The 27,859-nt window shown below is 41.0% G+C and overlaps 1 protein-coding gene across 1 annotated transcript in view; it reads left to right on the forward strand.

Annotated features, from left to right (window-relative positions):
- DARS2 (aspartyl-tRNA synthetase 2, mitochondrial) overlaps positions 1-27,859 on the forward strand; it is a 41,425-nt gene that overhangs the window by 1,631 nt on the left and 11,935 nt on the right. Inside the window, exons 2-13 of the mRNA XM_075527643.1 lie at positions 209-308; positions 2,753-2,819; positions 9,754-9,855; positions 10,389-10,484; positions 10,952-11,075; positions 11,809-11,855; positions 12,674-12,780; positions 13,527-13,596; positions 14,838-15,017; positions 17,465-17,572; positions 20,953-21,015; positions 25,952-26,104. Of these exons, the coding sequence (XP_075383758.1) occupies positions 209-308; positions 2,753-2,819; positions 9,754-9,855; positions 10,389-10,484; positions 10,952-11,075; positions 11,809-11,855; positions 12,674-12,780; positions 13,527-13,596; positions 14,838-15,017; positions 17,465-17,572; positions 20,953-21,015; positions 25,952-26,104 (1,217 nt within the window). The remainder of the gene's footprint in view (positions 1-208; positions 309-2,752; positions 2,820-9,753; positions 9,856-10,388; positions 10,485-10,951; positions 11,076-11,808; positions 11,856-12,673; positions 12,781-13,526; positions 13,597-14,837; positions 15,018-17,464; positions 17,573-20,952; positions 21,016-25,951; positions 26,105-27,859) is intronic.

The following is a 27,859-nucleotide window of genomic DNA, read 5'->3' on the forward strand; positions in this document are numbered from 1 at the left end:
TAAAAGAAAAGTTATTTCAATTTTCTAACATAAGGCCAACATTTGCGTTTTGACACATTGGCAGGTAGACTTAGTAGTGAGTGAATCAAATTGTACAATCTGATATATTAATTTCATCTACTATCCTGAAGTACCCAAGATTTGAGAGTCTAAGGAATTTACAGTTGGATCTCTTTTTAATCTTGCTCTGTATTTGTTTGTTTTTCAGAGCTAAGTAGCTTTGTGGCACGGACCAACACATGTGGGGAGTTGCGTTCTTCTCACTTAGGCCAAGAAGTCACCCTGTGTGGATGGATTCAGTACCGCCGGTAAATTGAGGCAAATGGTCAAAAAATAACAGGCTTGTATTTCCTGTACAATTCTGAGAATTCATTGGATCTTTAGTTTTGGGGTTTTTTTTACCTAGCAAGACAGATACATGAAGAGCTATAGCATCTATCAAAGGATATAAAAATGACCTTAAGGAGTGGTTGCTAGCAAACCCAGGGACAAAGGAACAACAAGTGATCCAAAATCGGTAGGGAGGAGGGTGTAGGAGGCCTGGTAGGGCTTGATCAAGGGCAATGTAACCGAGAAGAATTGCTGAAACCCAAATGAAGGCTGAGCATGATAGTGGGAGAGGAGGAATGTAAAAGGAAATAGAGGAAAGAACTAGGAGGTAAAGGGCATTTATAGAGGGCTAAATACAGGCATGTACATATTTAAATATATTTATATGTGATGGTGGGGAAATAGATCTATGTACATATATTTGTAGGTTTAGTATTAAAATAGCAGATGGACGTTGGGCCTCCACTCAAGTACTCCCTCAATGCAAGAATACTTTGTTCTATTAAACTGGCATTCCATGATGCTCACTTCCCCGACACAATCGTTGAAGACAAATGGGTGCATAAGTCAATGTGGTAAAGAAAGCTGATGGTGCCCAGCTATCAAAAAATATAGCATCTGGGATCTTAAAGGCTTGAAGGTAAACAAGCGGCCATCTAGCTGACAAACAACAAAGCCCACATGGAAGAAGCACACAAGATGTCGATGGGATCAGGTATCAGGCATCAAAGAACAAAAAATCATCATTGTGAATGAGGGAGGGTGCAGAGTGGAGACCCAAAGCTCATCTGTAGAAGGGTTGAGGGGAGGAGACGAGCCAGTCAGGGTACAGTATAGCACCAATGAAACATATAACTTTCCTCTAGTTCTTTAATGCTTCCTTCCCCTCAGTATCATGATCCCAGTTCTACCTTGCAAGTCTGGCTAGACCAGAAGATGTACACTGATACAGATCAGAGCTGGAGACAGTGAATCCAGATGAGCCCCTCGGGACCAGTGGTAACAGTGGCAATACCAGGAGGGTGGAGGGAAGGTGGGGTAGAAAGGGGAACCAATCACAAGGATCTATATATAACCCCCTCCCTGGGGGATGGACAACAGAAAAATAGGTGAAGGGAGGTGTCGTACAATGTAAGACATGACAGCATAATAATTTATAAATTATCAATGGTTAATGGAGGGGAGCGGGGAGGGAAGGAAAAATTCAGCTGATACCAAGGGCTTAAGTGGAGAGCAAATATTTTGAGAATGATGATGGCAACAAATGTACAAATGTGCTTGACACAATGGATGTATGTATGGATTGGGATAAGAGTTTTACAAGGCCCCAATAAAATGATTTTTTTAATGACCTGATATGCACCAGTACACCGAAATGGTTTACTTAGGCTGGAGCACTCCCAGGACCAGTAATTTGGAATGGACATGCATGCCATGAACCTGTGGCTCAGTGCTAATAAAGTGAAAAGGGCTTAATTTCTTCTAATTGTAGGGAAGGAAAAACCCTGAAAACTTGAAGAACAGAGCCCATTTCATCTCTAAATGCTAGAACATACCTAAAAAGTACATTGACTCACAATGAAAGTATCGGCAATGCATAGATTAGGTGACCTGCCGAAATACTGCCACATCTTTCTCCGTGAGACTGGTGGGTTTGAACCACTGACGTTTCTGTTAGCAGCCTAGCACTTGACCCCTGCACCAGCAAGGGGCCATATAGACAACCAACAGAAATTGAAATGGATTTGGGGGGGGGGGTCAGCAGGAAAAGGAGCTGATAACAAGGGCTCAATAGAAAGTAACTGTCTAGAAAAGAATGATGGCAACATAGGTACAAATGTGCCTGATTCAATTGATGTCTGGATTGTAATAAGCATTGTAAGAGCTCTCAATGAGATGATTTTTTAATCGAAATGGAAAATGAAAACATCTGTTTTTTCATTACTAAACTATAATATGAATAGCAATTACATAAATATAGCCATTGAAAGCATATGATATTTTAAAACATGAGAAATTGCATGGGGGGAGTTGTTTGCTTATTTTTCCTGTTCAGATGTTAGTCTTAAAATTTTTAATCCTGACTCAACTACTCACTCTCTCACTAACTCACTCACTCACCCTCCCACTAACTCACTCACTCACTCTCTCACTAACTCTCTCACTCACTCACCCTCCCACTAACTCCCTAACTCACTCTCTCACTCACTCTTTCACTTACCCATTCACTCACTCACTCACCTTCCCATTAACTCCCTCTCTCTCTCATTCACTCTCTCACTAACTCACTCACTTCACTCACCCTCCCACTAACTCCCTAACTCACTCATTCACTCACTCACTCACTAACCCTCCCACTAACTCCCTAACTCAAAAAAAAAAAAATTTTAATCCTAAAATGTTTTTTTTTTTTTTTAATCAGGCAAAACATATTCCTGGTCCTGAGAGATTTCCATGGGCTTGTTCAAGTTATCATTCCCCAGGATGAGGTAATAAAAGGTTCCCTATTAGTATCTGAAAACCTCTCTGATGCTAGAGAAGGCTAAGTATGTTCGATAGTTTTAGATTCAAAAGTTTGTCCTTTCAGAAATCATTTTATTGGGCACAAGTTTGTTCTTAATGAAAATCACCATCAGCAGCCATAAGACAAATGACATGCAGGAAGGAGAGCTAGAATGCCTGCGAGACGGGCATCAAAGCGTAAGTCAGTCACCGGATTGCACATGTAGAAGATGTTGCATTGTATCTGTTTTGCTTGGTATTGTCTCTATAACAATAATCAATCATTTTTAAAAGAAAAACAAAAAAATTTTTTTTTAAAGGACTGACAAACTGAGGCAAGGAGTGGGAATGCAACTCCTATCGCAGACAATGGACTAACTCCTTTGAGGTCAATAAAAAGAAAGAAATCCAGTGACCTGGTAAAATTTGAATTTAGAATCTGAAGATGAAATTTACAGATAAGGAGATACAAAGGGCAAGATATGACAAAATAATGATTTATAAATTATCAAGGGCTCATGAGGGAGAGGGAGCAGGGAGGGAGGGGAAAAAGAGGACTTGATGCAAAGGGCTTAAGTGGAGAGCAAATGCTTTGAAAATGAGGGCAAAGAATGGACAGATGTGCTTTATACAATTGATGTATGTGTGGATTGTGATCAGAGTTATATGACTCCCTAATAAAATGATTAAAAAGAAAAAAAGGGACTTTTTTTTTTTTTAACAATTTATTGGGGCTCATACAATTCTTTTCACAGTTCATACATATACATACATTAATTGTATAAAGCACATCTGTACAGTCTTTGCCCTAATCATTTTTTTCTCTTTTCTTCTTTTATATTTTATTAGGGACTCATACAACTCTTACCACAATCCATACATATACATACATCAATTGTATAAAGCACATCCATACATTCCCTGCCCCAATCATTCTCAAGGCATTTGCTCTCCACTTAAGCCCCTTGCATCAGGTCCTCTTTTTTTTTTCCCCCCTCCCTCCCCATTCCCCCCTCCCTCATATGCCCTTGGTAATTTATACATCGTTATTTTGTCATATCTTGCCCTATCCGGAATCTCCCTTCCCCCCTTCTCTGCTGTCCCTCTCCCAGGGAAGAGGTCACATGTGGATCCTTGTAATCAGTTCCCCCTTTCCAACCCACTCACCCTCCACTCTCCCAGCATCGTCCCTCACACCCTTGGTCCTGAAGGTATCATCCACCCTGGATTCCCTGTACCTCCAGTCCTCATATGCACCAGTGTACAGCCTCTGTCCTATCCAGCCCTGCAAGGTAGAATTCGGATCATGGTAGTTGGGGGGAGGAAGCATCCAGGATCTGGGGGAAAGCTGTGTTCTTCATCGATACTACCTCACACCCTAATTAACCCATCTCCTCTCCTAAACCCCTCTATGAGGGGATCTCCATTGGTCGACACTTGGGCCTTGGGTCTCCACTCTGCACTTCCCCCTTCATTTAATTTGATATATATATATACATACATACACATACATATATACATATACACATACATACACACACTTATATCTAAAAAAGGGACTTCTTATTAGGGGCCATCAAGTTGATTCCAACTCGTAGCTACCCTCTGGAGGACAGACCGGGACAGCGCCTGCTCCTGCACCATCCTCGCCGCTATTGCTGTCGGCACCCATTGTTGGAGCCACTGCCCATCCCTCTTGTGCAGGCGCTTCCTCCTTTCCACTGCCTCTCTACTTTACCCAGCCTGATGTCCTTCTCCAGGGACTGGTCCCTCCGGACAACATGTCCAAAGTACATGAGACAGAGTCTTGGGGCATCCTTGTCTCTGAGGAACATACTGGCTGTACTTCTTCTAAGGTTTATTTTGTTCTTTTGCTAGTCAATGATATTTTGAATATTCTTTGCCAACACCATAATTAAAATTAATTGACTCTTCTTCAGTCTTATTCAGTATCCGACTTTGACATGCATATTCGACAAAAATGCCACAGCTTGGGTTATGCACACCTTAGTCCTCAAGGTAACATCGTTGTTTTTCAACACTGTTAAGAGGTCTTGTGCAGCAGATTTACCCAATGCAATGTGTCCTTGGATCTCTTGACTGCTGCCTCCATGAGCATTGATTGGGTCCACACAGGACGAAATCCTTGACAGCTTCGATCTGTTCTCTGATTATCATGATGTTACCTATTGGTCCGGTTGTGGGGATTTTTGTTCACATTGAGTTGCAAGCCATACTGAAAGCTACAGTCCTTGGTCCTCATCAGCCAGCGCTTCAAGTCCTCCTGACTTCCATCTGCGTATCACAGGTTGTTAATAAGCCTTACTCCAATCCCGATGTCATCTTCATATGGTACAGCTTCTCTGATTATTTGTTCGGCATACAGATTGATAAGTATTTCTTGATTTTAAATCATGCAATATTCCCTTGATTCAACTGCAACTTTATCCATGTATCGGTTCCGCATGAGCACAATGGAAGTGTTCTGCTGTTCCCATTCTTCTCAAGGCTATCTATAGTTTGTTACGATCCACCCAATCAAATGCCTTTAGTCAGTAAAACCCAAGTAAGCATCTTTCTGGTATTCTCTGCTTCAGCCAAGAACAATGTGATGTTTGGCAGCTCCTTGTCCATGGACTGCTGCAACCATTTTTAAATGAGCTGCTGCAAATTTTACTTGCATGTGATATCAGTAATATTGTTCTATAATTTTCGCTTTCTTTGGGGTCACCCATTTCTTCTAGTCAGTTAGCTGTCTTCCAAATTTCTTGGCATAGGTGAGTGCTCACTTTGTTGAAACATGTCACTCGGAATTCCAGCATTCCCATAGCCTTGTCTGTGGCGCAGCTAGGGCTTCTTCCTTCAGTACCATTTGCTCTTGATCATGTGCTTCCTCTTGAAATGATTGAACTCGGTACGCTGACCGGCCCTGAACATTCTCCCCGTCTTCTTTGGATGCTTCCTGCATTGTTCAATATTTTGCCCACAGAAGCTTTCGATGTTGCAACTCAAGGCTTGATTGTGTGTGTGTGTGTGTGTGTGTGTGTGTGTTCTTTCCATTTAAGATATGCTGAGTGCTCCTCCTTTTTAGTTTTCGAACTCTAGGTCTTTGCACATTTCATTATAATATTTTACTTTGGCTTCTCAAACTGCCCTTTGAAATGTTCTGTTCAGCTCTTTTACTTCATCATTCAAATGACTTGTAGACATGAAAATATGCTCAACCTAACATACGTAGAGAAGTGTGAATTTAAACCACCGAATTGCTGTTTTTAACACATTGGATCGACAGTGTGCTGTGTCTGGGAAAGCAGGTGCTTGTACATTCCTAGGCAGTATAAACTGACAGTCCTCTGTGGAGGATAGTTTGGCATTATTAAATTGGCCCATTAGTACTGCTTTTAGTAAACCATTGTATAATTTACTTGCAATTAACTTGCCTAAACTTCAACAACAAAGTCACTACCGTTGATACAATACCGACTCGTAGGACAGGGTAGAGCGGCCTCTCTGAGTTGCTGAGACTGCTCTTTATGGGAATAGAAAGTCCTTTCTCCCTCCGAGCAGCTGGCAGTTTCGAACTACAGACCTTGTGGTTAGCAGCCCAATGTATAACCACTACCCCAGTGGCATGAGTATACAAGGGTTGTTCATTGCAGGTTTGTTTGTAATAGCGGGGAAATGGAAACAAATACATGTTCTCCCATAAGTGACTGGTTTAAAAGTCAATGCATAGCCTTACAATGGGCTATGACTCAGCTATAAAAAAGAAGTTTTTTATATTCTAATGTGGAAAAAAGTCCAAGGCATACAGGATACAGAAGAACATCTAGAGGACAGTCATCTGTTTAACAGAGTGAAGGAAAGACACGGTTTTGACAGTGTCAAAGGGTTGGAGGGAAAATCCCATTGTCTTTTTATTCTGTTTTCCTGTAACCTTTTTGAAGCCCCACCCCCACCCCCGCATGGACACTGTGTGTATCTGCTTGCTTAAAAATGTTATAAAATATCCCTGGAACGATACATAAGTATCTGGTAACATTGAACTGAGGGGCTGCAGATAGACTTTCCCCTATATGTACTTCTATACCCATGAATTGTGTGCCATGAAGGTATTACTCCCGCCAACAATAATGGCAATTAAAATGAAATAAAATCGATCTCTCCCATCATTGGAGCAGCAGAGGAAGAAAGAGAGTCAGGAATAGAGGAAATGGAATCGTTTCTGTGAAATTAAAGGGCAGTGAGTTTAGGTTAAAGGGGAACAACTTGAAAGAAGACTCAGACGAGCAGCACAACGTGAGGAGCAATTGTCACCAGAAGGCACATGTAGAAACTTGAAGTGATACGTGTTTGGGCTGTGTGCTGCCTCAACAATAATGGCGACCCACAAGAATTATCTCCGTGAGATCTAATGACCCCCTGAAAGGCTGGATTGGAGATTTGCGCAGTGGTGGGTTTAAAATAACAGTGTGCGAACCATTTGAACCAGGAAAGCAAGCATGGTAACTTCTGAAGCATGCTAACAGTGTCATCGGTTGTACAAATAGAAATAGTTGAACTGTATCTTCGGCTCTGTGTCCTTCACCAAAATCAATAATAATAATAATAATTTAAAGAACTCTCCTGATGCTTGTTGGGTAACTGTTTTCTATTGTGGTGATTTCTACATATTCTTGTAGGCCTAGAAAAGATAGCATTTAGTCAGCTCTTGGTGTTTGAGATTGGGCAAAGTCTGGACTGCCTTACAGGGCTCCGATGCAGAGGTGACCTTGGTAACGCAGCATGGCTCTTCTCACACCGGATCCCATTGTGCCTCCTGGTCTTAACTACCTCCCAGAGAATCCTAGAGACAGACCATTGTCTGCAAAGTACCTGGGACTTGTGTCCTCAAGTCATGCTTATTTTTCCTTATGGGAAAAAAAATTTTAAACTCTTCATTCATTGCTTTACTTGCTGTATGTCACTAGCTCAAGATTAGTGATATTCAGAACAAAATTCATATCGTGAATGAGGGCGAGCGCCGAGTGGAAACCCAAAACCCATCTGTAGACAATTGGACATCTCCTTGCAGAAGGGTCACAAGGAAGAGACGAGCCAGTCAGGGTGCAGTATAGCACTGATGAAACACACAACTTTCCTCTAGTTCTTTAATACTACCCCCACCCCCATTTACTATCATGACCCCAATTGTACCTTACAAATCCAGCTAGACCCAAGGATGTACACTGGTACAGATGAGAGCTGGTAACACAGGGAATCCAGGGTGGATGATCTGTTCAGAACCAGGGGTGTGAGTGGCGATACTGGGAAGATGGAGGGTAGGTTGGAAAGGGAGAACCGATTACAAGGATCTACATGCGACCTCCTCTTTGGGGGACAGACAGTGGAGACATCGGATGGTGTAAGATATGACAAAATAATAATTTATAAATTATCAAGGGTTCATCAGGGAGGGAAGGGGGAAAATGAGCTGATGTCAGGGGCTTAGGTGGAGAGCAAATGTTTTGAGAATTATGAGGGCAATGAATGTACAAATGTGCTTGACACAATAGATGGATGTATGGATTGTGATAAGAGGTGTACGAGCCCCCAATAAAATGATTTTTTTAAACAGATTAGGAGCTAGGAGGCAAAGGGCATTTATAGAGGTCTAAATAAAGGCATGCACATATACAAATATATTTACATATGAGGATGGGGAAATAGATCTACGAGCATATATTTATAGGTTTAGTATTAAGGTAGCAGAAGGACATTGGGCCTCCACTCAAGTACTTCCTCAATGCAAGAGTACTTACTTCTAGTAAATTGGCATTCTATGATGCTCACCTTCCCGATACAATTACTGAAGACAAAGCAGGTGCATAGCAAATGTGAAGAAAGCTGATGGTGCCAGCTATCAAAAGATATAGTGTCTGGGGTCTTAAAGGCTTGAAGGTAAACAAGCAGCCATCTAACTCAGAAGCAACAAAGCCCACATGGAAGAAGCACACCAGCCTGTGCGATCACGAGGTGTCAAAGGGATCAGGTATCAGACATCATCAGAACAAAATCTTATCATTGTGAATGAGTGGGGAGTGGAGACCCAAAGCCCATCTGTAGGCAACATCCCCTTACAGAAGGTCTCGGAGAAGAGACAAGACAGTCAGGGTGTAATGTAGCAATGATGAAAAATACAACTTTCCTCTAGTTCCTAAATGCTTCCTCACCACCACCCCCATCATGATCCCAATTCTACCTTATAAATCTGGCTAGACCAGAGGATGTACACTGGTACAGATAGGAACCAGAAACAGGGAATCCAGGGCGGATGATCCCTTCAGGACCAGTGGTGTGAGTGGCAATACTGGGAGTGTAGAGGGAGGGTGGGTTGGAAAGGGGGAACCGATTACAAGGATCTACATGTGACCTCCTCCCTGGGGGACAGACAACAAAAAAGTGGGTAAAGGGAGACGTTGGACAGGGCAAGGTATGACAAAATAATAATGTATAAATTATCCAGGGTTCATGGGGGCAGGGAGAGCGGAAAGGGGAAAAAATCGATGCCAGGGGATTAGGTGGAGAGCAAATGTTTTGAGAATGATGAGGGCATTGAATGTACAAATGTGCTTTACAAAATTGATGTGTATGGATTGTGATGAGTTGTATGAGCACCTAATAAAACGATATTAAGAAAAATAGCTGTATAGGAAACTGAGTAATTAAATGACTTATCACCACCATTGTTAACAATACAATACATTGACATAAAAAAAATTAGGGATGTAGTTTACAAATTCTGTAATAAAGGCATCAGGGCAGCCCTGGCAGTTACAGCAATGAAGCCATGAATAGTAAGGTTTTCTGAACTGTGCATGATAGGTGCTACTGTTCTCTTAAGCTCATCTGTTTCCTGGCACTGATCCCCCTCTTTTGTAGTCAGCTGCGTCGGTGAGGAAGATCCTATGTGAAGCCCCTGTGGAGTCAGTGGTGCAAGTGTCTGGGACAGTCATTTCCCGCCCTCCAGGACAAGAGAATCCAGTTAGTATTCAAGAAATTGTACATCTCACCCACGTGCATTTGCAGGGTGTGTGCACATCCAGGCAACATTGACCGGGCACCTGTTAGACACTAGGGCTCTGTAAGTTCTACAGATGAACTTAGAGGTTTCAAAACTTTCACTACGACACAGACACCCTTTGTCAAGACATTTGCCCAGGAGCACATCAGCTACGAATGTGCATAAAACCACCTGCCATAGAGTCCCCAGACAATGACTATGGAAACAGATAGCTTGCTATTCAGTGGTCCCATGCTTACCCAACAGCACGCCCAGGCCCCTCAATGTGGGCGGGAATATCAAAACCATGGGCAGATATTTGTGTTGTAGGGGTAGTGTCTTATAAGCACCCTTATATTTTGCATCCGCAGATCATATAGAACATGAAAGTGCTTTGGGACACGCCCTGATGCTTGGTTTTTGTTGTTTATTAATCTTTCTCTCTCTCTCTCTCTCTCTCTCTCTCTCTCTCTCTCTCTCTCTCTCTCTCTCTCTCTCTCTTTTTCACTCGCAGAAAATGCCAACCGGTGAGATTGAAGTCAAAGTTAAAACAGCTGAGCTTCTGAATTCCTGCAAGAAGCTGCCCTTTGAAATTAAGGACTTTGTAAAGGTGGTGCCACCTGTTACTAATAAAATAGGATATGTAGAAAGAGTTGATACGATCACTAAAGTGTTTCCAGCCTTATTTAAAGAAACAGTTTAACTGCTACAACATTAAGCATTTTGTTAGGGGTGGTAGTTCCTAAACATTCTGCTTTATTTATTTTCTGGCAGTCTGATGGTTTGATTGTTCTTAAAATTTGGAGTGTTAGATTATTCATGTGCTTTTGTTGTTTACTGTATAATATGAAAGGAAATGTGCATAAGAAAGTTACAGCTTTTGAAAATTCAAACTCTGTATCTAAAAATATCTTTTGGGTGTTCTGTAAAAGTATGTAAAGAGCAGCAAAACTGACAAGCTAAGTTATTGCCAATTTTTAGACCTTGTTTTTTTTTCTCTTAAACATAAGAAAGGGTATTAACATGAGTGGTGGAAGAAAAAAAATTATGTAAGCATAAACTTTTCAATTTGTTTAGAAAACAGAGAATCTTCGTCTGCAGTACCGCTACTTAGACTTGCGCAGCTTCCAAATGCAGCAGAACCTGAGGCTGAGGTCCCAGATGGTTATGAAAATGCGGGAATACCTTTGCAATCTGCATGGTAAGGGCGGGGCCTGGGGTGCGCTTCTGCGTTTATGCATCTCTTCTATTCGCATACTCTCCTTAGCAAGGCTGGGTAAGCTGTTGCCAGCAGCCTCGAATAACCTGACTGCAGTTGGTGCTTTATGAGAAATGGTTCGCTTCCAGGATGCTTTGTCCAAAGACATATTACAATAAGTAATATCCAAGTTTCAGATAACCCTTTTAAAGGAGATGGCGCCAGTTACATTTTCTTACGCACCAGGGATTATCTCATTTCCTGTCACTGTTGAAGACAGGAGAGCCTGTTGGTTATTTCCTCTGGCTTTTCTTAATTCTTTCTCATATCTGTACATCACTTATTGGAAGTGCAAAAATACATGCGTTAAACTAAACACATAGATAAGTCCTGTTTTGTCATGCTGTGTTTGTTTTGGTTTTTCTGTGTTGTTTCATTTTTGGTTTTGCTACACCAGCAGAATCAATAGAATTCCAGAATAGTGCAGCAGACAAGACATCAATGAGTATTAAAATTCATTCATGTTATAAGTGTCAACCTTGCCAACAAAATAGTATTTTTTGAAAATCCTCTGCTTGCACTTTTGGAAACCATCACCAATAGGCATGGTAATTTATTTCAACCAAAATTACTAATTAATTAAAGGGTAGACTCTAGACATTGTTTGGCAGATTCCAAATTCTTAACTACCCAATTCTGATGATTCTCCCCATTCCCCACCCCCTTTTTTTTTAAGGGTTTGTAGATATTGAGACGCCAACATTATTTAAGAAGACTCCAGGGGTATGTATAGTCCTTAATAAATTCAAACCAAACTCACGGCTCCCGAGTTGATCCAACTCCTACCAATCCTATAGGACAGGATAGAACTACCCCTGCGGGTTTCTGAGACCAACTCTTTATGGGAATAAAAAGCCTCATCTTTCTCCTCCAAAGCAGTTGGTGGTTTCAAACTGCTGACCTTGTGGTTTGCAGCCCAATCCATAACCACTACACCACCAGGGCTTCTTTAGCCCCTAAGTTTGTCTCTACATTAGTCTGCTAATAATCGCTATTTGTTATGACGCTTGGTCATTTTGCCTTTATAGTTACTTGGCTTCAGGAGATTTACCTTAGGGAGCTTTCCCTAAAAGTTGAGAAAACTATGTAGATGAATATTTTGAGTCTGAATCCTTTTGTTTTACATGAGTTTTCTTGCGAGTTAATAGATGCAAACCTTTAATGCATTGGTTCTTTAGATTATTAAGAACTGATGATCTTAAGCATTGATATTTACTCTTACTTATTGACTCTGGATTTATAAAACTGTTAGAGTTCAATTTAGCAAAGCAGAAGTTACTTGAATAGAAAATAATGTACAAAATCATTTTATCTTGTAACAGATTTGGGAATTCATTTTAGCAAGCATACATTTAATACCTACTATATGTAAGTCAGTATTTAAAACCTACTTTTAGGAAATAAAAGATGATCTTTAGTTAATCTCAATAGTGAACTTACATAAAAACTTTCACCAGTCAGGAATACCTTGTTTGTTTTTAACAATGTCTTTCTCTCTCTCTCTCTCTCTTTCTCTCTCTCTCTCTCTCTCTCATTAAAAGGGTGCAAAAGAGTTTGTGGTTCCATCAAGGGAACCTGGAAAATTTTATTCTCTCCCTCAGAGTCCTCAGCAATTTAAGCAGCTTCTGATGGTTGGTGGGTTAGACAGGTGAGCGTTTGTTTTCCTGTAAACTTTTCCTTGTGAATCATGTGAAGGGTCAAGTGGACTTTCTGTATGCTATCTTTTATCAGAAAGGAAAAAGAAAAAAGAAGAAGAAAAAAAATAGGGAAAGAGACACAAAATTGCCTGGCTCTTGAGAAAGTAGATTGATGAGGGCTTCAGAGCATACATGTAAAATACAAACTCGAGGTTCATTGAGAGTCTCAAGCTACCAGGAAAGGGTTTGAGATGATCTTATTTGGGAGAATATTACAGAAACACCTCTGAAATGAGAAATAAGATCTTCTGGCACAGAACTGCATGTCAGCAGTTGATGCCGAGAGTTGGAAAAGCATAACACAAGAAAACAATGTGTTTGTGGGTCTGCATTCAGTGATTCGGTTTGGCCAAAACATAAGAGAACCAGGAGACTTCAAAAGGTTCATGAAAAATGGAATGAAAAGACAATGGAAATTTCTCACAAACGTTTTGAAGCCCCCGGTATAGATAAAGACACATGAAATACCTACCATGCCGCTCAAATGCATGGCTACCCAAAGGTACTAAAGCAGATGAGGAACAGCCAACTCCTCAGGTCAGCTGTGTGTCTGCTGAGATGAAAGCATACGAATAAGAAAACCCTTTATGTCCTGTTGGTGGACTTTTTTCTCAATCACGTGCATTGGCATAAATCTTCGGAGAGAAGTGTCTCTCTGTGGAGTCATGACTCAGTTAATGCTGTTTCTTGATTGTAGATATTTTCAGGTTGCCCGATGTTATCGAGATGAAGGTTCAAGGCCAGACAGACAGCCTGAATTTACTCAGGTACTGCGTTATAATTTGTCTGTTACAGATTCAAGTATTTTCAGAACAAGGGAGGTGACTTACACACTTTATTTCTCATCCCATTTTATACATTTGATAGGCAAAGTTTTGTGTCCACCGTATGTATCCTTTTAATAAGACATGTGGTCATCAGCCAAGGGATATCACTGATTCCTTGGTGCTGTAATCATGTAATATGATGATAGGTCCCATCGAGTTAGTTCCGATTCACAATATGATAGAGTCCTTAAAGCTCATAAATTAAAACTGCTAATTCCATATTATAACTTTGTATTTCATCAGCTTCTATCTAGTTTATGGATGTATTAATGAAGATTACTTTGTTTTAGTTTCTGTATGATAGAATATTAATCAGTGGAGAAGTATAAAAGTTGTGCTTTGGGGTGGAGAGATTTGAGATCAGCTCTAGCTTCACCTCCCAACTGTACTATTCAGGCAGGTGATCTAGCCTCTCTGAGAATTGAGCCACAAATAGTTTTAGAACCTAAACAAGGTGATAGATGAAAAGCATTAGCATAAAACTATGAGTATATTATTTTTTTTCATCTTAATTTTTTTTAGGTCTATATGTTGTATTCAGTCAAAGAAATAAGACTTGGATTTATTTTTAAATAAGCATGTCATTTATTAAATAAATTTATTCAAAAATAAACCTGTCTTTATCATTTGTTAAAATTATTAGCTACTACAACTTAAAATTTACAAAGTGATTTTATTTACTTTAGAACATGTATCAGATCATATAACAGTGCAATTAAAATAAATTCTCTTGTTTTCTATTAAAATTGTTCAATTGTGTCTACTTTACATGTTTATCATGCAATAATATTACTACATTTAATCATTAATGCACTATCAATAATATTAGACTTGTTTTATGTTCTTATGAGATAAAGTATAATTTTTAAGTTACTTATCAGTAACTTATTTATGTTGCTCTCTCTATGCTATTCAACTTTTTCTATAGTGCTCACTAATGGGATTACGTAAATAAAAGCAAATTCAAATAATTTCAAGAATAACTAATAATTTATTCTTTGGGGGAAATGAAAAGTATTAACATAGTACTGGGCACAAAGCAGATGTACAATAATATAATCACCCCAATCAAATATCAAGTATTAGATGAAGAATCCTATGTGACTCAGAAACAGAGACGGAACTGTAAATATTAATATTGTGGCTGTTCCAATGAGTTCCCGTGTGCTGTTTGGTTTCAGATTGACATTGAGATGTCTTTTGTCGACCAGACTGGGATCCAGAGGCTAATTGAAGGTTTGCTTCAGTACGCCTGGCCCAAGGACAAAGACCCTGTGGCTGTCCCTTTTCCTTCGATGACTTTTGCTGAGGCTCTGTCCACTTACGGCACTGATAAGCCTGACACTCGTTTTGGAATGAAGGTGATTCTTCTCACTCTCCCAGGACTGTGCTCCAATCGTCCTGCCGTCTCTTACACCACTTTGAAATGTACAGCCAGTTGTACACTATTGTGTATTTTTCTTTGCTGCCAAGCTACAGTAAGAGAGAATGATGGTGTGTTCACATTAAAATACTTTGTTGCCTTCTACCATAGAGCCCTGCCGCCACTTTCTCTCAGGTAAGCCCTGGCCTGCGCACCAGGAGTCCGCAGTTCAAACCCGCCACCTCTTCCTTGGCTCCCTGAAGATTTAACGGCTCAGAAACCCTGTTGAGGGGTTAGTATGAGTCAGATCAACTCAACAGCAATTTGGGGTCAGTAGTGGGTTTGGGGGTCCTGTGTTTCTAGAGGGGACTCCAGTGGTACTCTGGCAAACGTGTGATGATTTGAGCCCATCAAGGCACTCCGCCAAAGAAAAATGTGGCTGGCAGTCGACATCCCTAAGATTGATAGCCTTGGAAACTCCCCGGAGAAGTCCAACTCTATAATCGAGATCAATTGAACAGATCAATTCAACAGCAGGGGTTTGATATTTTTTTAATGTTCCAAGCCATTTTTATGAATTAATGTATTTACATATGTACACACCTATGTTTATACCTCTCTCCATAGCTTTGCCTCCTAGATTGTTCCTGTTTTCATTTTACCTTCTCCTGCCCCACCATCATGCTCACCCTTCTTCTGCCTCTTAGTACTTCCTCTCAGCTAGATTGCTGCTGCTCCCACACCCACAGGATGTCTACGTCCTTACTGATTTTTATTCCCTAGTTGCCCCCCTATCTATGGCATTGTTTGCTCATCACTCCTTTCCCCTGCCTCCCTCTCCCCACAAGTTCCTCTGGAACTGTTGGTCCCATTGCTTTCTCCTCAGGTTTGCTTCCCAGGCCTATCTTATATAGGTAGGCAAAACAACAATAACAGAGACAAGACTAAAAAACCAAATGATTGAGTGAAAAGGTGGCGGGGGAGGAGAAAAATAACTAGCAAAGCAAAAAAACACAAAAGCATACATAATTCTTTTATGACTATCTTCCCACTAGTACTGGGGGGCTTCTGGGAACTGCCCCTCCTAGCCTGTTGTCTATTTTGGGGCTCCTCAGGAGTTTCATAGCTTTGCTTTGCTTCCATTGCTGATCTGTTATGTTCCCTTCTTGGTTCACCCCACTGTGGTGGTGGTCAGACTGAGCCCACACCTTGCTGGGTGTCCTCAGTATTGTCCTCTGTCGCGGTATGCTTCAGGGAGGGGACATAATGTCTCGAGCTGTTGTCAGCTCTACAGTCCTCACTGTGCCTTAGCAGTGCCGTGCAGGGACTTGTCCTCAGGGCTTGCTGTGCCAGTGTGAGGTCTAGTCCCTCGCTCACCTTTTCATTCTTGGTTTGTTTCTGTGTGGGCGTGTCAGGCCAGCCCCTCTTCCCAACCTGTAGGTTTAGTGTTGTCCTCTCTAGCACATACTTCTAGAGAGGAGGTGAGTTTGGCTCTGATTTGGGCCGGCCCTGTAGACCTCTGTTCATGAGTTGCTCCATGTGGTTACATTGTCCTCAAGGTTTGGCGGGCCATGGTGGGGTCTACACTCACACTCCCATTTCTGTGGTGACATAAACCATACCCTCCCCCTGAGTGAATTAGTGCCCTGCTCCCCCAGTGCCATCATCTCCTTCCCCCTCCCCCCTTTTCCTCCCAGACCCCCCATCAATTTCCCCATCTTTGTATTGGAATGACATGTACATCCTTGGGTTTGGTCAGTACAGTGATTCTTAAGTCAGACGCCGGCACTTCCTAGTTCTGTTATGGGTAAATTGCTTTCTTCTCTGGGCCTCAGTTTCTGCATCTATGGAATGAGGCCAATAAGAATGCCTACCAAATACCTGGAACCGAGTTTTTCTTGGAATTCTTACTGGGTTTGAGTCTTTGATCCTAGATGGTTACGAAAGGAAATTCCAAGAGTCTGAAACTAGATTGGAATCTCCCCTTTCCAGTCTGAAACTTGTGAGGGCTATAAATCCCAGATTCACGGATGACCACTTGCTTGTTTCCCTACTTACGCATGAAGGTAGATGATTCTTCAAATGAAAGATGGAAGCGGACTTCTAACCAGAAACAATCCTACAGAATCAGTCACTTTGCAATTGTGTAAGAGGCAGCCAAGGAAAACAAAATATTGTTTCTTTTAGTTTTAAAATTGGTAGATTGTAAAACTCCATGAAAGCTTAGCCAACATACAAATTAAAATAATATTTAAAGTAAAAAAAAGAAAAAGAATGCCTACCTCTTATTTTCTGGCATGAGATTAATTAGCACATATTAAGCATTGTTTAGAGACCAACCCATGGTAAGCATTCATGTTTGTAAATAATAATGATTGTCAAATGTTTTGGGATAAATTTCTATATTCACATTTAATCACGCCTTCTTTGGAACCTACTTTCCAGATTATAGATATCAGTGATGTGTTCAGAAACACAAAGATTGGAATTCTTCAAGATGTGCTTAACAAGCCCCAAGGTACCATCAAAGCCATATGTATCCCTGAAGGAACAGTAAGTAAAGCACGGCTCTGCTTTCACTAGATCGGGTGTGGGAGTAAAGGGGTCAATGTTAGCACAGCTGACCTTCAGAAAGGACAATTATTTTAAACACAAATATGTATTTTACATAAAGCCCAATAGCATCCCTAATACTGATAATGTCAGCAGAGAATAATGAAACCTGTTATAAAGTACTCCTGGAAATGTATGTCATTTGAGTTAACTTCCACCAATGGTGCACATAAAATAGTACTTAATATCCTACCAAAGCCTCTTAGCCCTGTGTGACCGCTAGCAAGCTCTTGCATGGTGGCTTTAATCTTCCTACCTATTTCTTTCCTGTAGTTAGTCGACCTGTTTGGAAAGTAAGTTAATAAGAAGGATTTCTGATGCATGTAAATAAGAATTCTGTTGGACACAGAGTCAGAACCAACTGAGCGTCACCGAGCACCAGCAGACTCATTGGATACAGATCAGTATATTCAGACAGGGACGGAGAATGGTCTGCGAATCTTAGATGTACTTCTTATGTTCAGCAGAAAGGTCTTGGACATCCATCCTCCAATCCAGACGTGCCTCATGTGTTCAGTAAACACAGTGCTTCCTGTTATTTACCCTCTCTGTCTTCCCCAAGTAGAGTATGTGGGCAGACCAGGGTTTTACCTTTTTGTACCCCATGCCTTGTTCCTTGCCCTACAACTATTACTTAATTGTGCTATTTAGGAAAAGTAAAGAATTTTTTAAAAACCTGGAACATGGTGCAGCCACTGAAGTGCCTCAAGAAGTTCTAGGGAATTGCTGTCAGACTCAGCAATTCCACTGCTACATTCCCAAAAGACCTGAGTGCAGAGACACACCCAGCTTCGCAGACACAGGTTCATTGCAGCACAACTCAAAATAGCCGAAAGGTAGAAACAACACAAGACTCTATCAAGAGATGGATGCACAAACAAAATGGGGTACGCACATAGGTGAAATGTTACTCACCCCTAAAGAGAATCCTAATACATGCGCCAACCTACATGAACCATGGTGAGTGAAGTAAGTCAGTCACAAAAGAATACATACTACATTTAGACCAAAGTTGTATTCATCATTATCAGGAACTGGTGGGAGAGGTCAAGAAGGAGTTATTGTTTAAATGATAATGAATTACTATTAAGAGTGATGGAAGATTTAGAAATGGAAAGTGGTTATGGTTGCACAAAATGAACATAACTAAGGTCACTGAGTTGATACACATAAAAGGGTGAAATGGGAAATTATTTTTTAACATATATTATATGCAAACATATATATATAGACAGAGGGAGCTTCAAAAATTTCACGTAAAATGAAAAATAATGGCATCTTCCCATGAACTTTTTGAAGTGTGAGTGTGTGTGTGTGTGTGTGTGTGTGTGTGTGTGTGTGTGTGTGTAAAAGAAGGAAACTGAAAGTATTGCTATAAATTCGTAGAAAATAAACAAAAATAGAAAATTGTGAAGTATTTGGTCCTCAGCAGATCTGTATGCTTTTGAAGGTTATGTTTCCATACTCTAGCCCTTCCTTAAATAATTCTTCTGCTTGTCAGTGTACTTTGCGTTGGGGAGTAAGAAGCAGTCTGAAAGGGCGGTAGGATGGGTAGGGGAGTTTCCCAGTGAAATGCTCACAGCGCAGCCCTTGCTGCCCTCGGAGAATGAGCAGGTTCCACTGTCAGAACAGGAAAAAAGTTCTTCAGTGCAACTATGTAATATCCTCCTCTGGAATAAAATTATATATGCACCATAACCTTCTGAACCTTGAATTTAATTGGCCCAGTAGAGCCCCTTAAAATAAGGTGACCACATTTTAACATTGGTAAAGCGGGACACCATTGATAAAACTCATATCCTGGCGAAATAGCCACTTGGCAGCCGGAAACCGTGTACCCTAGCTTGTCGTGCATTCTTTCCAAACATCGGGACATTTTGAAAATGCTTCAGGACATGGGAAAAATTGTTTAAAATTGGGACTGTCCCGCCAAAAGCGGGACGTCTGATCACCTTACCTAAAATCACTGTTCTTACTGGATCAATGTTTTGTTTTTTAGTTCAAATGAAACTAAGATATGTCCATTACTGAGAAAAGTTGTCGGCAACTGTGGAGACGTCGAATTACTTAGTTGGCCCCGTCTGGCCATAGTCTCTGCAACTCCTACCAAATAGCTTTTTCTCTCTGAGTTGAGTAAGAGGAAGTGGAGAAAGATACAGTGATAGGATAATACGATTCAGTTGTAAGTGATTGTTAGCGGAGTTAATTGTGATTGTAAAAACTTTGAACTCTACCCTAGTGATTGAGCAGTTGTGTCATTCTACTGGATATAAAATGAGCCGTCTCAGAAGCAAGAAGCGAAGAAAGAAAAAAGAGGCAGAAGTGGACCCTGAGGTCCTTTGGACCCCGAGATCCCTGCACTTTGAATTTCATCCAGGGACAGAAAGCTGGGACACCAGGATGGCAGAGGAGCAGTGACAGCAGAACCACGAGACAGCAAGAGACTCCCCACCCACAGACAAAGTGAAGCTCGGTGCCTTTGGGCAGGAAACTTGAGTGGACTGACAGGCCAACGGCCAGAGATGGCTGGCCTATGGGCACAGCAGAGAAGAGGCTACGCTGGCTAGAATTGTGTCTTAAATTACCACCTGCGAACTTCCCTCAGAATATCCATTACTGCGAGTGTGGCCTCTGACTTCTATTTGACCATTACAATGAATTGCAGCTGAGAAATAGAAGTGCCGTGGAAGGGACAGTTGAAGCCAGAATTGGAAAAGCAAGTTCGAGGGTGTGAAGGCAGGGATGATGCTCGGCGTCAGCGGAATCGGCCATAGACGGCAGATGCTGACAATGGTGATTCTTTTCTCCCACCCAACCCCTGTGAAGTCAGACAAGGTCACACACTGCCTCCGTGACCTTCTCAGCCCAGCCACACACAGAGCCAGGGCTAGACATGTTTCATTTGCACTGAACATGTATATGAACTGGAAACCTTGTCAAAATGCTTTGTGATTCATCCTTGTATATCACAGTTTTAAAAAAGGAGAAAGGGTACACATACAATCTGAAATATAAAATTCTGAATATCTTACTGATCTGAAAGTTATATTTTTCTTCAAAAATTACTGTAGAGACTCATTTTGAGAATTTATCATGCGATAATGCATATGCAAAGTCTTCTACATTTACAGCTATTTCCAGTGAGAATTGCATAATTAGCAAGTCTGTTAACATGCTTTGAACACAGTAACTAAATCCTTACAGAAGCCCACTCCTGTGCTGAGGAGGCCTAAAATGTATTTGTGTTCCATGTGATATAAGCATGTTTATGGAGCCAGTGTTTTATACTAATTAATTCTCTTTTGTTTTTCTTTTTCTAGAAATATTTAAAAAGGAAAGATATTGAAACTATTAGAAAATTTGCAGCTGAACAGTTTAATCAGGTGAGTTAATCAGCAGTTTTTTTCTTTTGAGGATTAATATTTTGACTTAATTGCTTGAGGTCTTCAATTTAAGTGTCTTGTTACTTTTGATCATCCTATGTTTCTTCCTTTTATTTTTAAAATTACCGTATAGACTTGAGTATAAGTCGACCCAAATATCAGCCGAGGCACCTAATTTTACCACAAAAACTACATTAACAATGTGCTGAAAACAAATGTACAAATGTGCTTGGCACAATGGATGTGTATATGGATTGTGATGAGTTGTATGAGCCCCAATAAAATTATTTTTTTTAAGTGCTGATAATCATGTCCTCCTAAGGCTTCAGTACAAAGTGATCTGATTCATCCTTAATCAGAAATGTGAAAATCCAACCTTAGTTTTTGATAAACAAAGACAGTTAGGAATACAAACAGAGACTTGTTAGGCTAGGTTGTCTAGAGAATTACACCAATGGCACATATATGTATAAGAGCTGTATATCAAGAACGGATTTCTGACCCTGGGCCATTTGCTAAAAAGTAATAATAATAAAAAACTGTTTTTCTTTTAAGTAGTAATTTTATATCAAAAAGGCATTCCAGCCCATTCCAACTCAATGCCTGGATCCAATGCTATCCAGACCCCTCTAGCCAGACAGAAAGGTCAAGTGGGAAGCAGGGTGATCCCAGGCTGGTGGGTACAGAGTTGCACAGATCCAAGATCAGTAGAGACCTGGCAGGGCCACATAAGCCGCCCTGAAGGCAGACCCAGAGGCCCGGTCAGGAGGAAAGCAAAGGGCAGAGAAAAAGTGTCTTTCTTTTAAAAGACCACACCCCAAGGAGGCATCTCCAGGCCAATTCTGATTGACAGGTTGAACTCCACCCCTACACTTTCACACAAGTTCAAGTCAACAGAATATCTGTCAGAGACCATGCACCTATGGTTAAAAGGAGGCATGAAAGTTGGTGTGAAAGAAAAATTGAATGCATTGTTCTGCCTCTACTGCCTTTTTGACATGTGATTACACTTCACAAGCACATTTCATTTTATTGTGGCTTGGTAGATAGTAGATGTCAGAAGGCAAACAATGAGTGATAATTGGGCATTTTCATACCTTATCTCTTGAAATATTGTTTTGAAACCAGTAGTTTTAAGAATATTCACTCTCTTGGAGTTGGTAATTTGTAATCTCTTCTAAAGCAAGGATTGTAAATGGAAATATTGTGTTATTCATACTGTCATCTACAGCAAAATTAAGTCCATGGGAACTATTATATTAATTTTATAACCACAAGATTATGCTAATCTCAGGGTATTAAAGTTCCTGTTTAAAACTTTGTTTCTTAAGAGCTTATAATATAGAAAAAATGTACATAGTAATGATTCACTTAAAAAAAGAGGGTATAAAAAATTCCATATAAGAAGGGGCTTCAAAAAGTTTTTGGGAAATTGGAATTAAAAGATAATGAAATTTTTCCACAGTGTTTTTGAAGCCCCTTCATTTATAAAAATGTTACATCTGTGATTGAAAAACTAATTACCTGTACCGCCATCATATTCCTATGTCTCATACTGTAAGTTTGAAAAATAAAGGTATTTTCCACAAGGAAAGAAGAAAATACGTTAGGATAGCGGTTCCACAGTGGTTTGAGTCAACTAAGTAAGTTTTTCATATGGTTAAATGAATTTAATTTTTTAAACAATCCTTTATATTAGGCTGCAGCCTAATTTTTAAAGGGGCTCAAATTAGCCATGTCACTTTTAGGTTGTGCACTTGGTAAAGGGTGAGGTAGAGAGCTGGTGAATCTCCCTGAGACCTGAGACAGATCAGCATGAGAAGCAGGCGGAGCTAAAACCGCTTCCGGGCAAAGATGACATTTCAAACAAGCAATGCAGAGGGAAATGGACAACACCGTGACACCCTGGGAAATCCTCTGCAGGGGTACCTGTAGGGCTAGATGTGAGCTCTCTTTTGCCATAGGAAAGCACCACTTGTGCCCAGCTAAAACCCCCTTGTGTGTGCTCAGAACTCCTGAATCAGCACTGGGAAAAAAGCTAAGCATGAGAGTGTTCTCTAGGTGTGCTAGGGAGAAAAGAAACCAAGAAAGCAAGTCTGCTATCAAGTTGATTCTAATACATGACAGCTCCAATTCAAATTCATGGAGTTTCTGAACCATGTGGGAGCAGGCATCCACATTTTTGACCTGTGGGGTGCATTGTACGTTAGCAGCTGAATACCTAAACCATGGTGCTGCCAGGGCTTCTGAATCCAACTTGAATTTCTGGTCTAAACTCACACTGCCACAAGTTGATTCCAACTCATGGCAACCCTGTAGAACCAGGGGTAGAGCCACTCTGGTGGGTTTCCAAGACTAATTTTACAGGAGTAGGAAACTTCATCTTTCTCCATGAGAGTGGCTGGTGGTTTTGAACGGCTGACCTTATGAATTATAGCCCAACATGTAACCACTATACCACCTGGGTTCCTGAATTTCTGGTATATTTCTGTTAATATACTGCTGTAACTATTTTGTAATTATCTTTAGCAAATTGTATTGTGTATGATATGAACAATATTGTTTGACTGTTTCCACATTCTGTCCAATCACTTTTCTCAGCGTGGGCTAATAGAGATCTTTTCCAGTCTGTTAGTCATGCAGGTATCTTCCAATTATCTTAGCATAAATGATTGAGAGCATCCCGCTTTGCATCCAGTTGTGCAAACATCTGGATTGGTATTGGGTCAATTCCTTGCCTTCCCTCAGTGCCTTCAGTGCCAGTTGAACATCTTCCTTTAAAGCCATTGGTACCACTGACCCGTGTATAAGCCGAACCCCAGTTTTTCAGCACATTTTTGTACTGAAAAACTTGGCTTATACACAAGTATATACGGTGAATGTCCTGGTTCTGTTTCTCTAAAGAACCCTGCCTAGCACACTTGGCCAGTGAAAACCTTAGGAGGAGCACCAGAACCTTGTTCTGATACAGTGCCAGAAGATGAGTCTCTCGGGTTGCAAGAGACTCAAGATTTGAGAAATTATCCATGTGCACATGTAAAGACAGATCTATATGGGCACGCATATCTATCCATTGAACATACAACTACAGAGACTCTTCAAACAAAGCTAGACAGCTTACAAGAATAGTTTTTTGGGTTTTAAACCTTTGGATTATTGTCTTATGAGGCAACTCAGTCAGTTCGCCTAAAATTCATCTGCATCCTCATGAATAACATCTGGAACATTAAGAGGTTGCAAGTAGCCATGCAACATAGAACTATTGGTCTCTACTCAAGGGCAAAAGGGTAAGAAAGTAACCAAAGTCAAAAGAAAGAGAGACTAGAGGAATTAGTTGGTTCCCAGCTCCCACCATAATCAGTATAAACAGGGTCACCATAGAATAATCCTGATTAGAGAGGGAGAAAACTACAAAACAAGACTCAGAGTCTTAAAACTGACCAAACCAATTGTACTAACTGAGACCATCACCTTGAAATCGCTTTTTACATTTTGAACAAAAACTGTCTCCTGAAAAACCAAGTAACACACCAAAAAAAGATATGTGCTGTGGTCATGTCAGGAGAAACTAGTCCCTGGGAAAGGGCATTATGCTGAGTAAAATAGAAGGACAGCAAAAAAAGAGGCAGACCCTGGACAAGATGATTGACCCAGGGGCTGCAACGATGGGGTCAAACATGTCAGTTGTGAGGTTGGCACAGGACCAGGCTGTGTTTTGTTCTGTTGGGCATGGGGTTGCTGTGAGTGAAAACACTTCCAACAACAGGAAGTGCTGCCATTACAGAAAGACCACCAGTGGAATAGGTTTAACAGTTACTTCCCCACAGTTCAGGAGACGAGAAAACAATTCAGGGTGCTAAACCTAAGTGGAAGGCTGACTTTTTCTGTGAACTCTTTAGTAAGGTGCTTGTTCTGACTGTTCTGGGGGGACATGGGAGAGGGGGGAGGTGGGGGAATAGAAGTGGGTTTTAACAACCCCAGGGACAAGGGAACAACAAGTGATCCAAAATCGGTGGCGAGGGGGGTGTAGGAGGCCTGGTAGGGCTTGATCAAGGGCAGTGTAACCAAGAGGAATTACTGAAACCCAAATGAAGGGTGAACATGATAGTGGGACAAGAGGAAAGTAAAAGGAAATAGTGGAAAGAACTAGGAGGCAAAAGGCATTTATAGAAGTCTAAATACAGGCATGCCTATATGTATATATAAATACATATATATGAGACGATGGGGAAATAGATCTATGTGCATATATTTATAGGTTTAGTATTAGGGTAGCAGATGGACTTCTACTCAAGTACTTCCTCAATGCAAGAACACTTTGTTCTATTAAACTGGCATTCCATGATGCTCACCCTTCCCTACACGATCGCTGAAGACAAAAGTGTGCATAAGCAAACATGGTGAAGAAAGTTGATGGTGCCCAGCTATCAAGAGATATAGCATCTGGGGTCTGATGGGGTGCCACACCCTGGACCCAAAGTCTATTTTTAGTATTCCCGGAGGACTTCATTCCACTCCCTTTGCTGTTCTATTGCACACCCTTAGTGTTTGGCCTCAGTGTGATGGGGTCAGATTTAGTAAAATTCCCACACTGTGTCTCCGGTGTTATCCCCTGTAGTGTTATGGGTCAGTGAGGGACCTTGTGTCTCGTAGTGGGGCCGGCCATTTGTTCCTCTCTGTGCCTTGCCTGCTCTGAGCGGGAATTTGGTCCTCAGGGCTCGGTAGGCCAGGATGGGTTCCACTCTCTCTTTCTCCCCTTTCATTTTCTCCTGTGTGCTCTGATCAGACATGTCCCTCTCCCTGAGCTGTAGCTTTGGTGCTGTCCTCTGAATTGAATTCTTCTGCGGGGACAGGGGGCTGTCCACATAGTTGGGATTGGGGCCAGTCTCAGATTGGGGCCAGTCCCTCAGACCTCAAATCTTTATCTTTATCATAGGAAGTCTTACCTGTATTCCTGAAAACCAATAGCAACTGGAATTCTCCAGTTGCTAAATCCATAATGGAGGAGCAAACACTGGAGCTAATTAGACTTCTGGAGCCCCAAGAAGAAGATGTGATCCTACTAACTGCTGGCGAGCATACGAAAACGGTAGGGAACAAATACGTGCTGTTGATAATATATATTTGAAGTCAACATTTAATTTTTTTAAAATGGAGCTACTCTTAATGATAACATTATCAATAAATATTTTGTCTTTCAGTATTTTATAATGCAATAAGTAAAATTTACCCATAGGTTTTTTGTTGTTGTTTTCATCAATTACCAGCCTCTGTTGGCATTACTCACATGGATTTAATTTGACTCTAATTAGAACACTCCTTACACAGAGTTCTTGGTATTAGTTGAATGATCGTTAAAAAAAAAAAAAAGTTCATTTAGAAGATTTTTCAGATAAAGAATATTTGGTAGTTCCCAAGACTTGAACAGAATGTATTCTTATCCCTGAAAATGAGCGGCAATCAGCTTGCAGGAGAGCTGCTGGGTTAGCAGGTATCCCTCGCCCACCTTGGTTGGGGGTCCCTGTTTCCGCAAGAGCAGCAGCTGGCAGCTGAATGCAACCGTACATGGTCACAGTCACTATTCTTAAGACAGGGATCTGCAAAAGATACAGAAGTCAAACATGAATTTTGAAGATATATGTATAAATTAATATTCTTTAGCATGATTTCTTTATAATAGTAATAGTATATAACGAGTATTTTACCAAGATCATTCCTCTAATTTATATTTGCCCTATGGCAGTGCCGTGAATTACTTGGTATGGTCCTCCTAGCTGTAGGTTTTGTCATCCCAACCAAATAACTGACTAGGACTATGCAAACATGAAGTGTCTGTGACTTTCCAAGGGGTTGGATAGCTTGCTAATAATATAAATGCTTGGGGCAGGGTCATGCAAATAAGGTCTATGGAACCCTAATGTGGGGATGTCAATTTTGTCATCTATCAAGTAGAAAGGGGGGTGTCACAACCATCAGAAAAGAAGCACCAGGAGTCCTTGGGACCCAAGATTGCTGGGCTGTGATTACACCACAGACAGTGAGAGACAAGAAGCAAAGACAGAAGTAGCAGCATAAAAGGAGGAAACCAACCGGAGACAGTGCTGGGCTTCCTTCCCCCATGAAGCAAAGAGACCGAGTGCCTTTGGGCAGGAGGCCTGAGGGGTGCTGACTCCTGGAGTCAGAGCTAAGCGCCTTCAGCTAAGGCTTACTGGAGGCGTGGGGGACCTCTTGGGTCTTTATGAACAGCTGTGTAACATTCCCACACCGGGAGAGACCAAGGGGCTAGAAGGCTAAGAGGCCAAGGACCAGAGAGAAGTACTGTGAGCGTGTGAGAAGAGGTTCCTCACTAAAGAACTGTATCTCAAGCATTTCTGATCCTGAATTGTATGTAAACTGTTAATGTCTCTAATTAACCCATGATTGTGAGTTATATGTGTCCCTTGCAATGAATTCTTAAACGCAGAAGACAAGATAATAAAAGTAAGGTATAAAGGTTAAAAATGTGTACACGGTCACACAGCTGGGAAGTGGAGGAGCCAGGTTTCTTACCCCAAATTCATATTCTTACCCACTAACCTCTAGTACATACCAATTCTCTAATAATAGCTCGCTCTTTTGAATAAAACTGTGGGCCACTCATCAAACCCTAACCATTACCCTTCAGGAGCTGTGAGGAAATCATCAGAATAGCTGCCATTCATATAATTTGTCAGATCCTGCACCTCACATATCGCTATGGATTGAATAGTATCCCCAAAAGTATTGTAATCCCATTTGGGAAAGGGTTTTCTTTGTTAAGAAGCCCTATCAGCCAACCTCTTTTGAGCTCTAAAAGCTGACTAAG

The sequence above is a fragment of the Tenrec ecaudatus genome, chromosome 1 (genome assembly GCF_050624435.1).
Source record: "Tenrec ecaudatus isolate mTenEca1 chromosome 1, mTenEca1.hap1, whole genome shotgun sequence".
Taxonomy (NCBI): domain Eukaryota; kingdom Metazoa; phylum Chordata; class Mammalia; order Afrosoricida; family Tenrecidae; genus Tenrec; species Tenrec ecaudatus.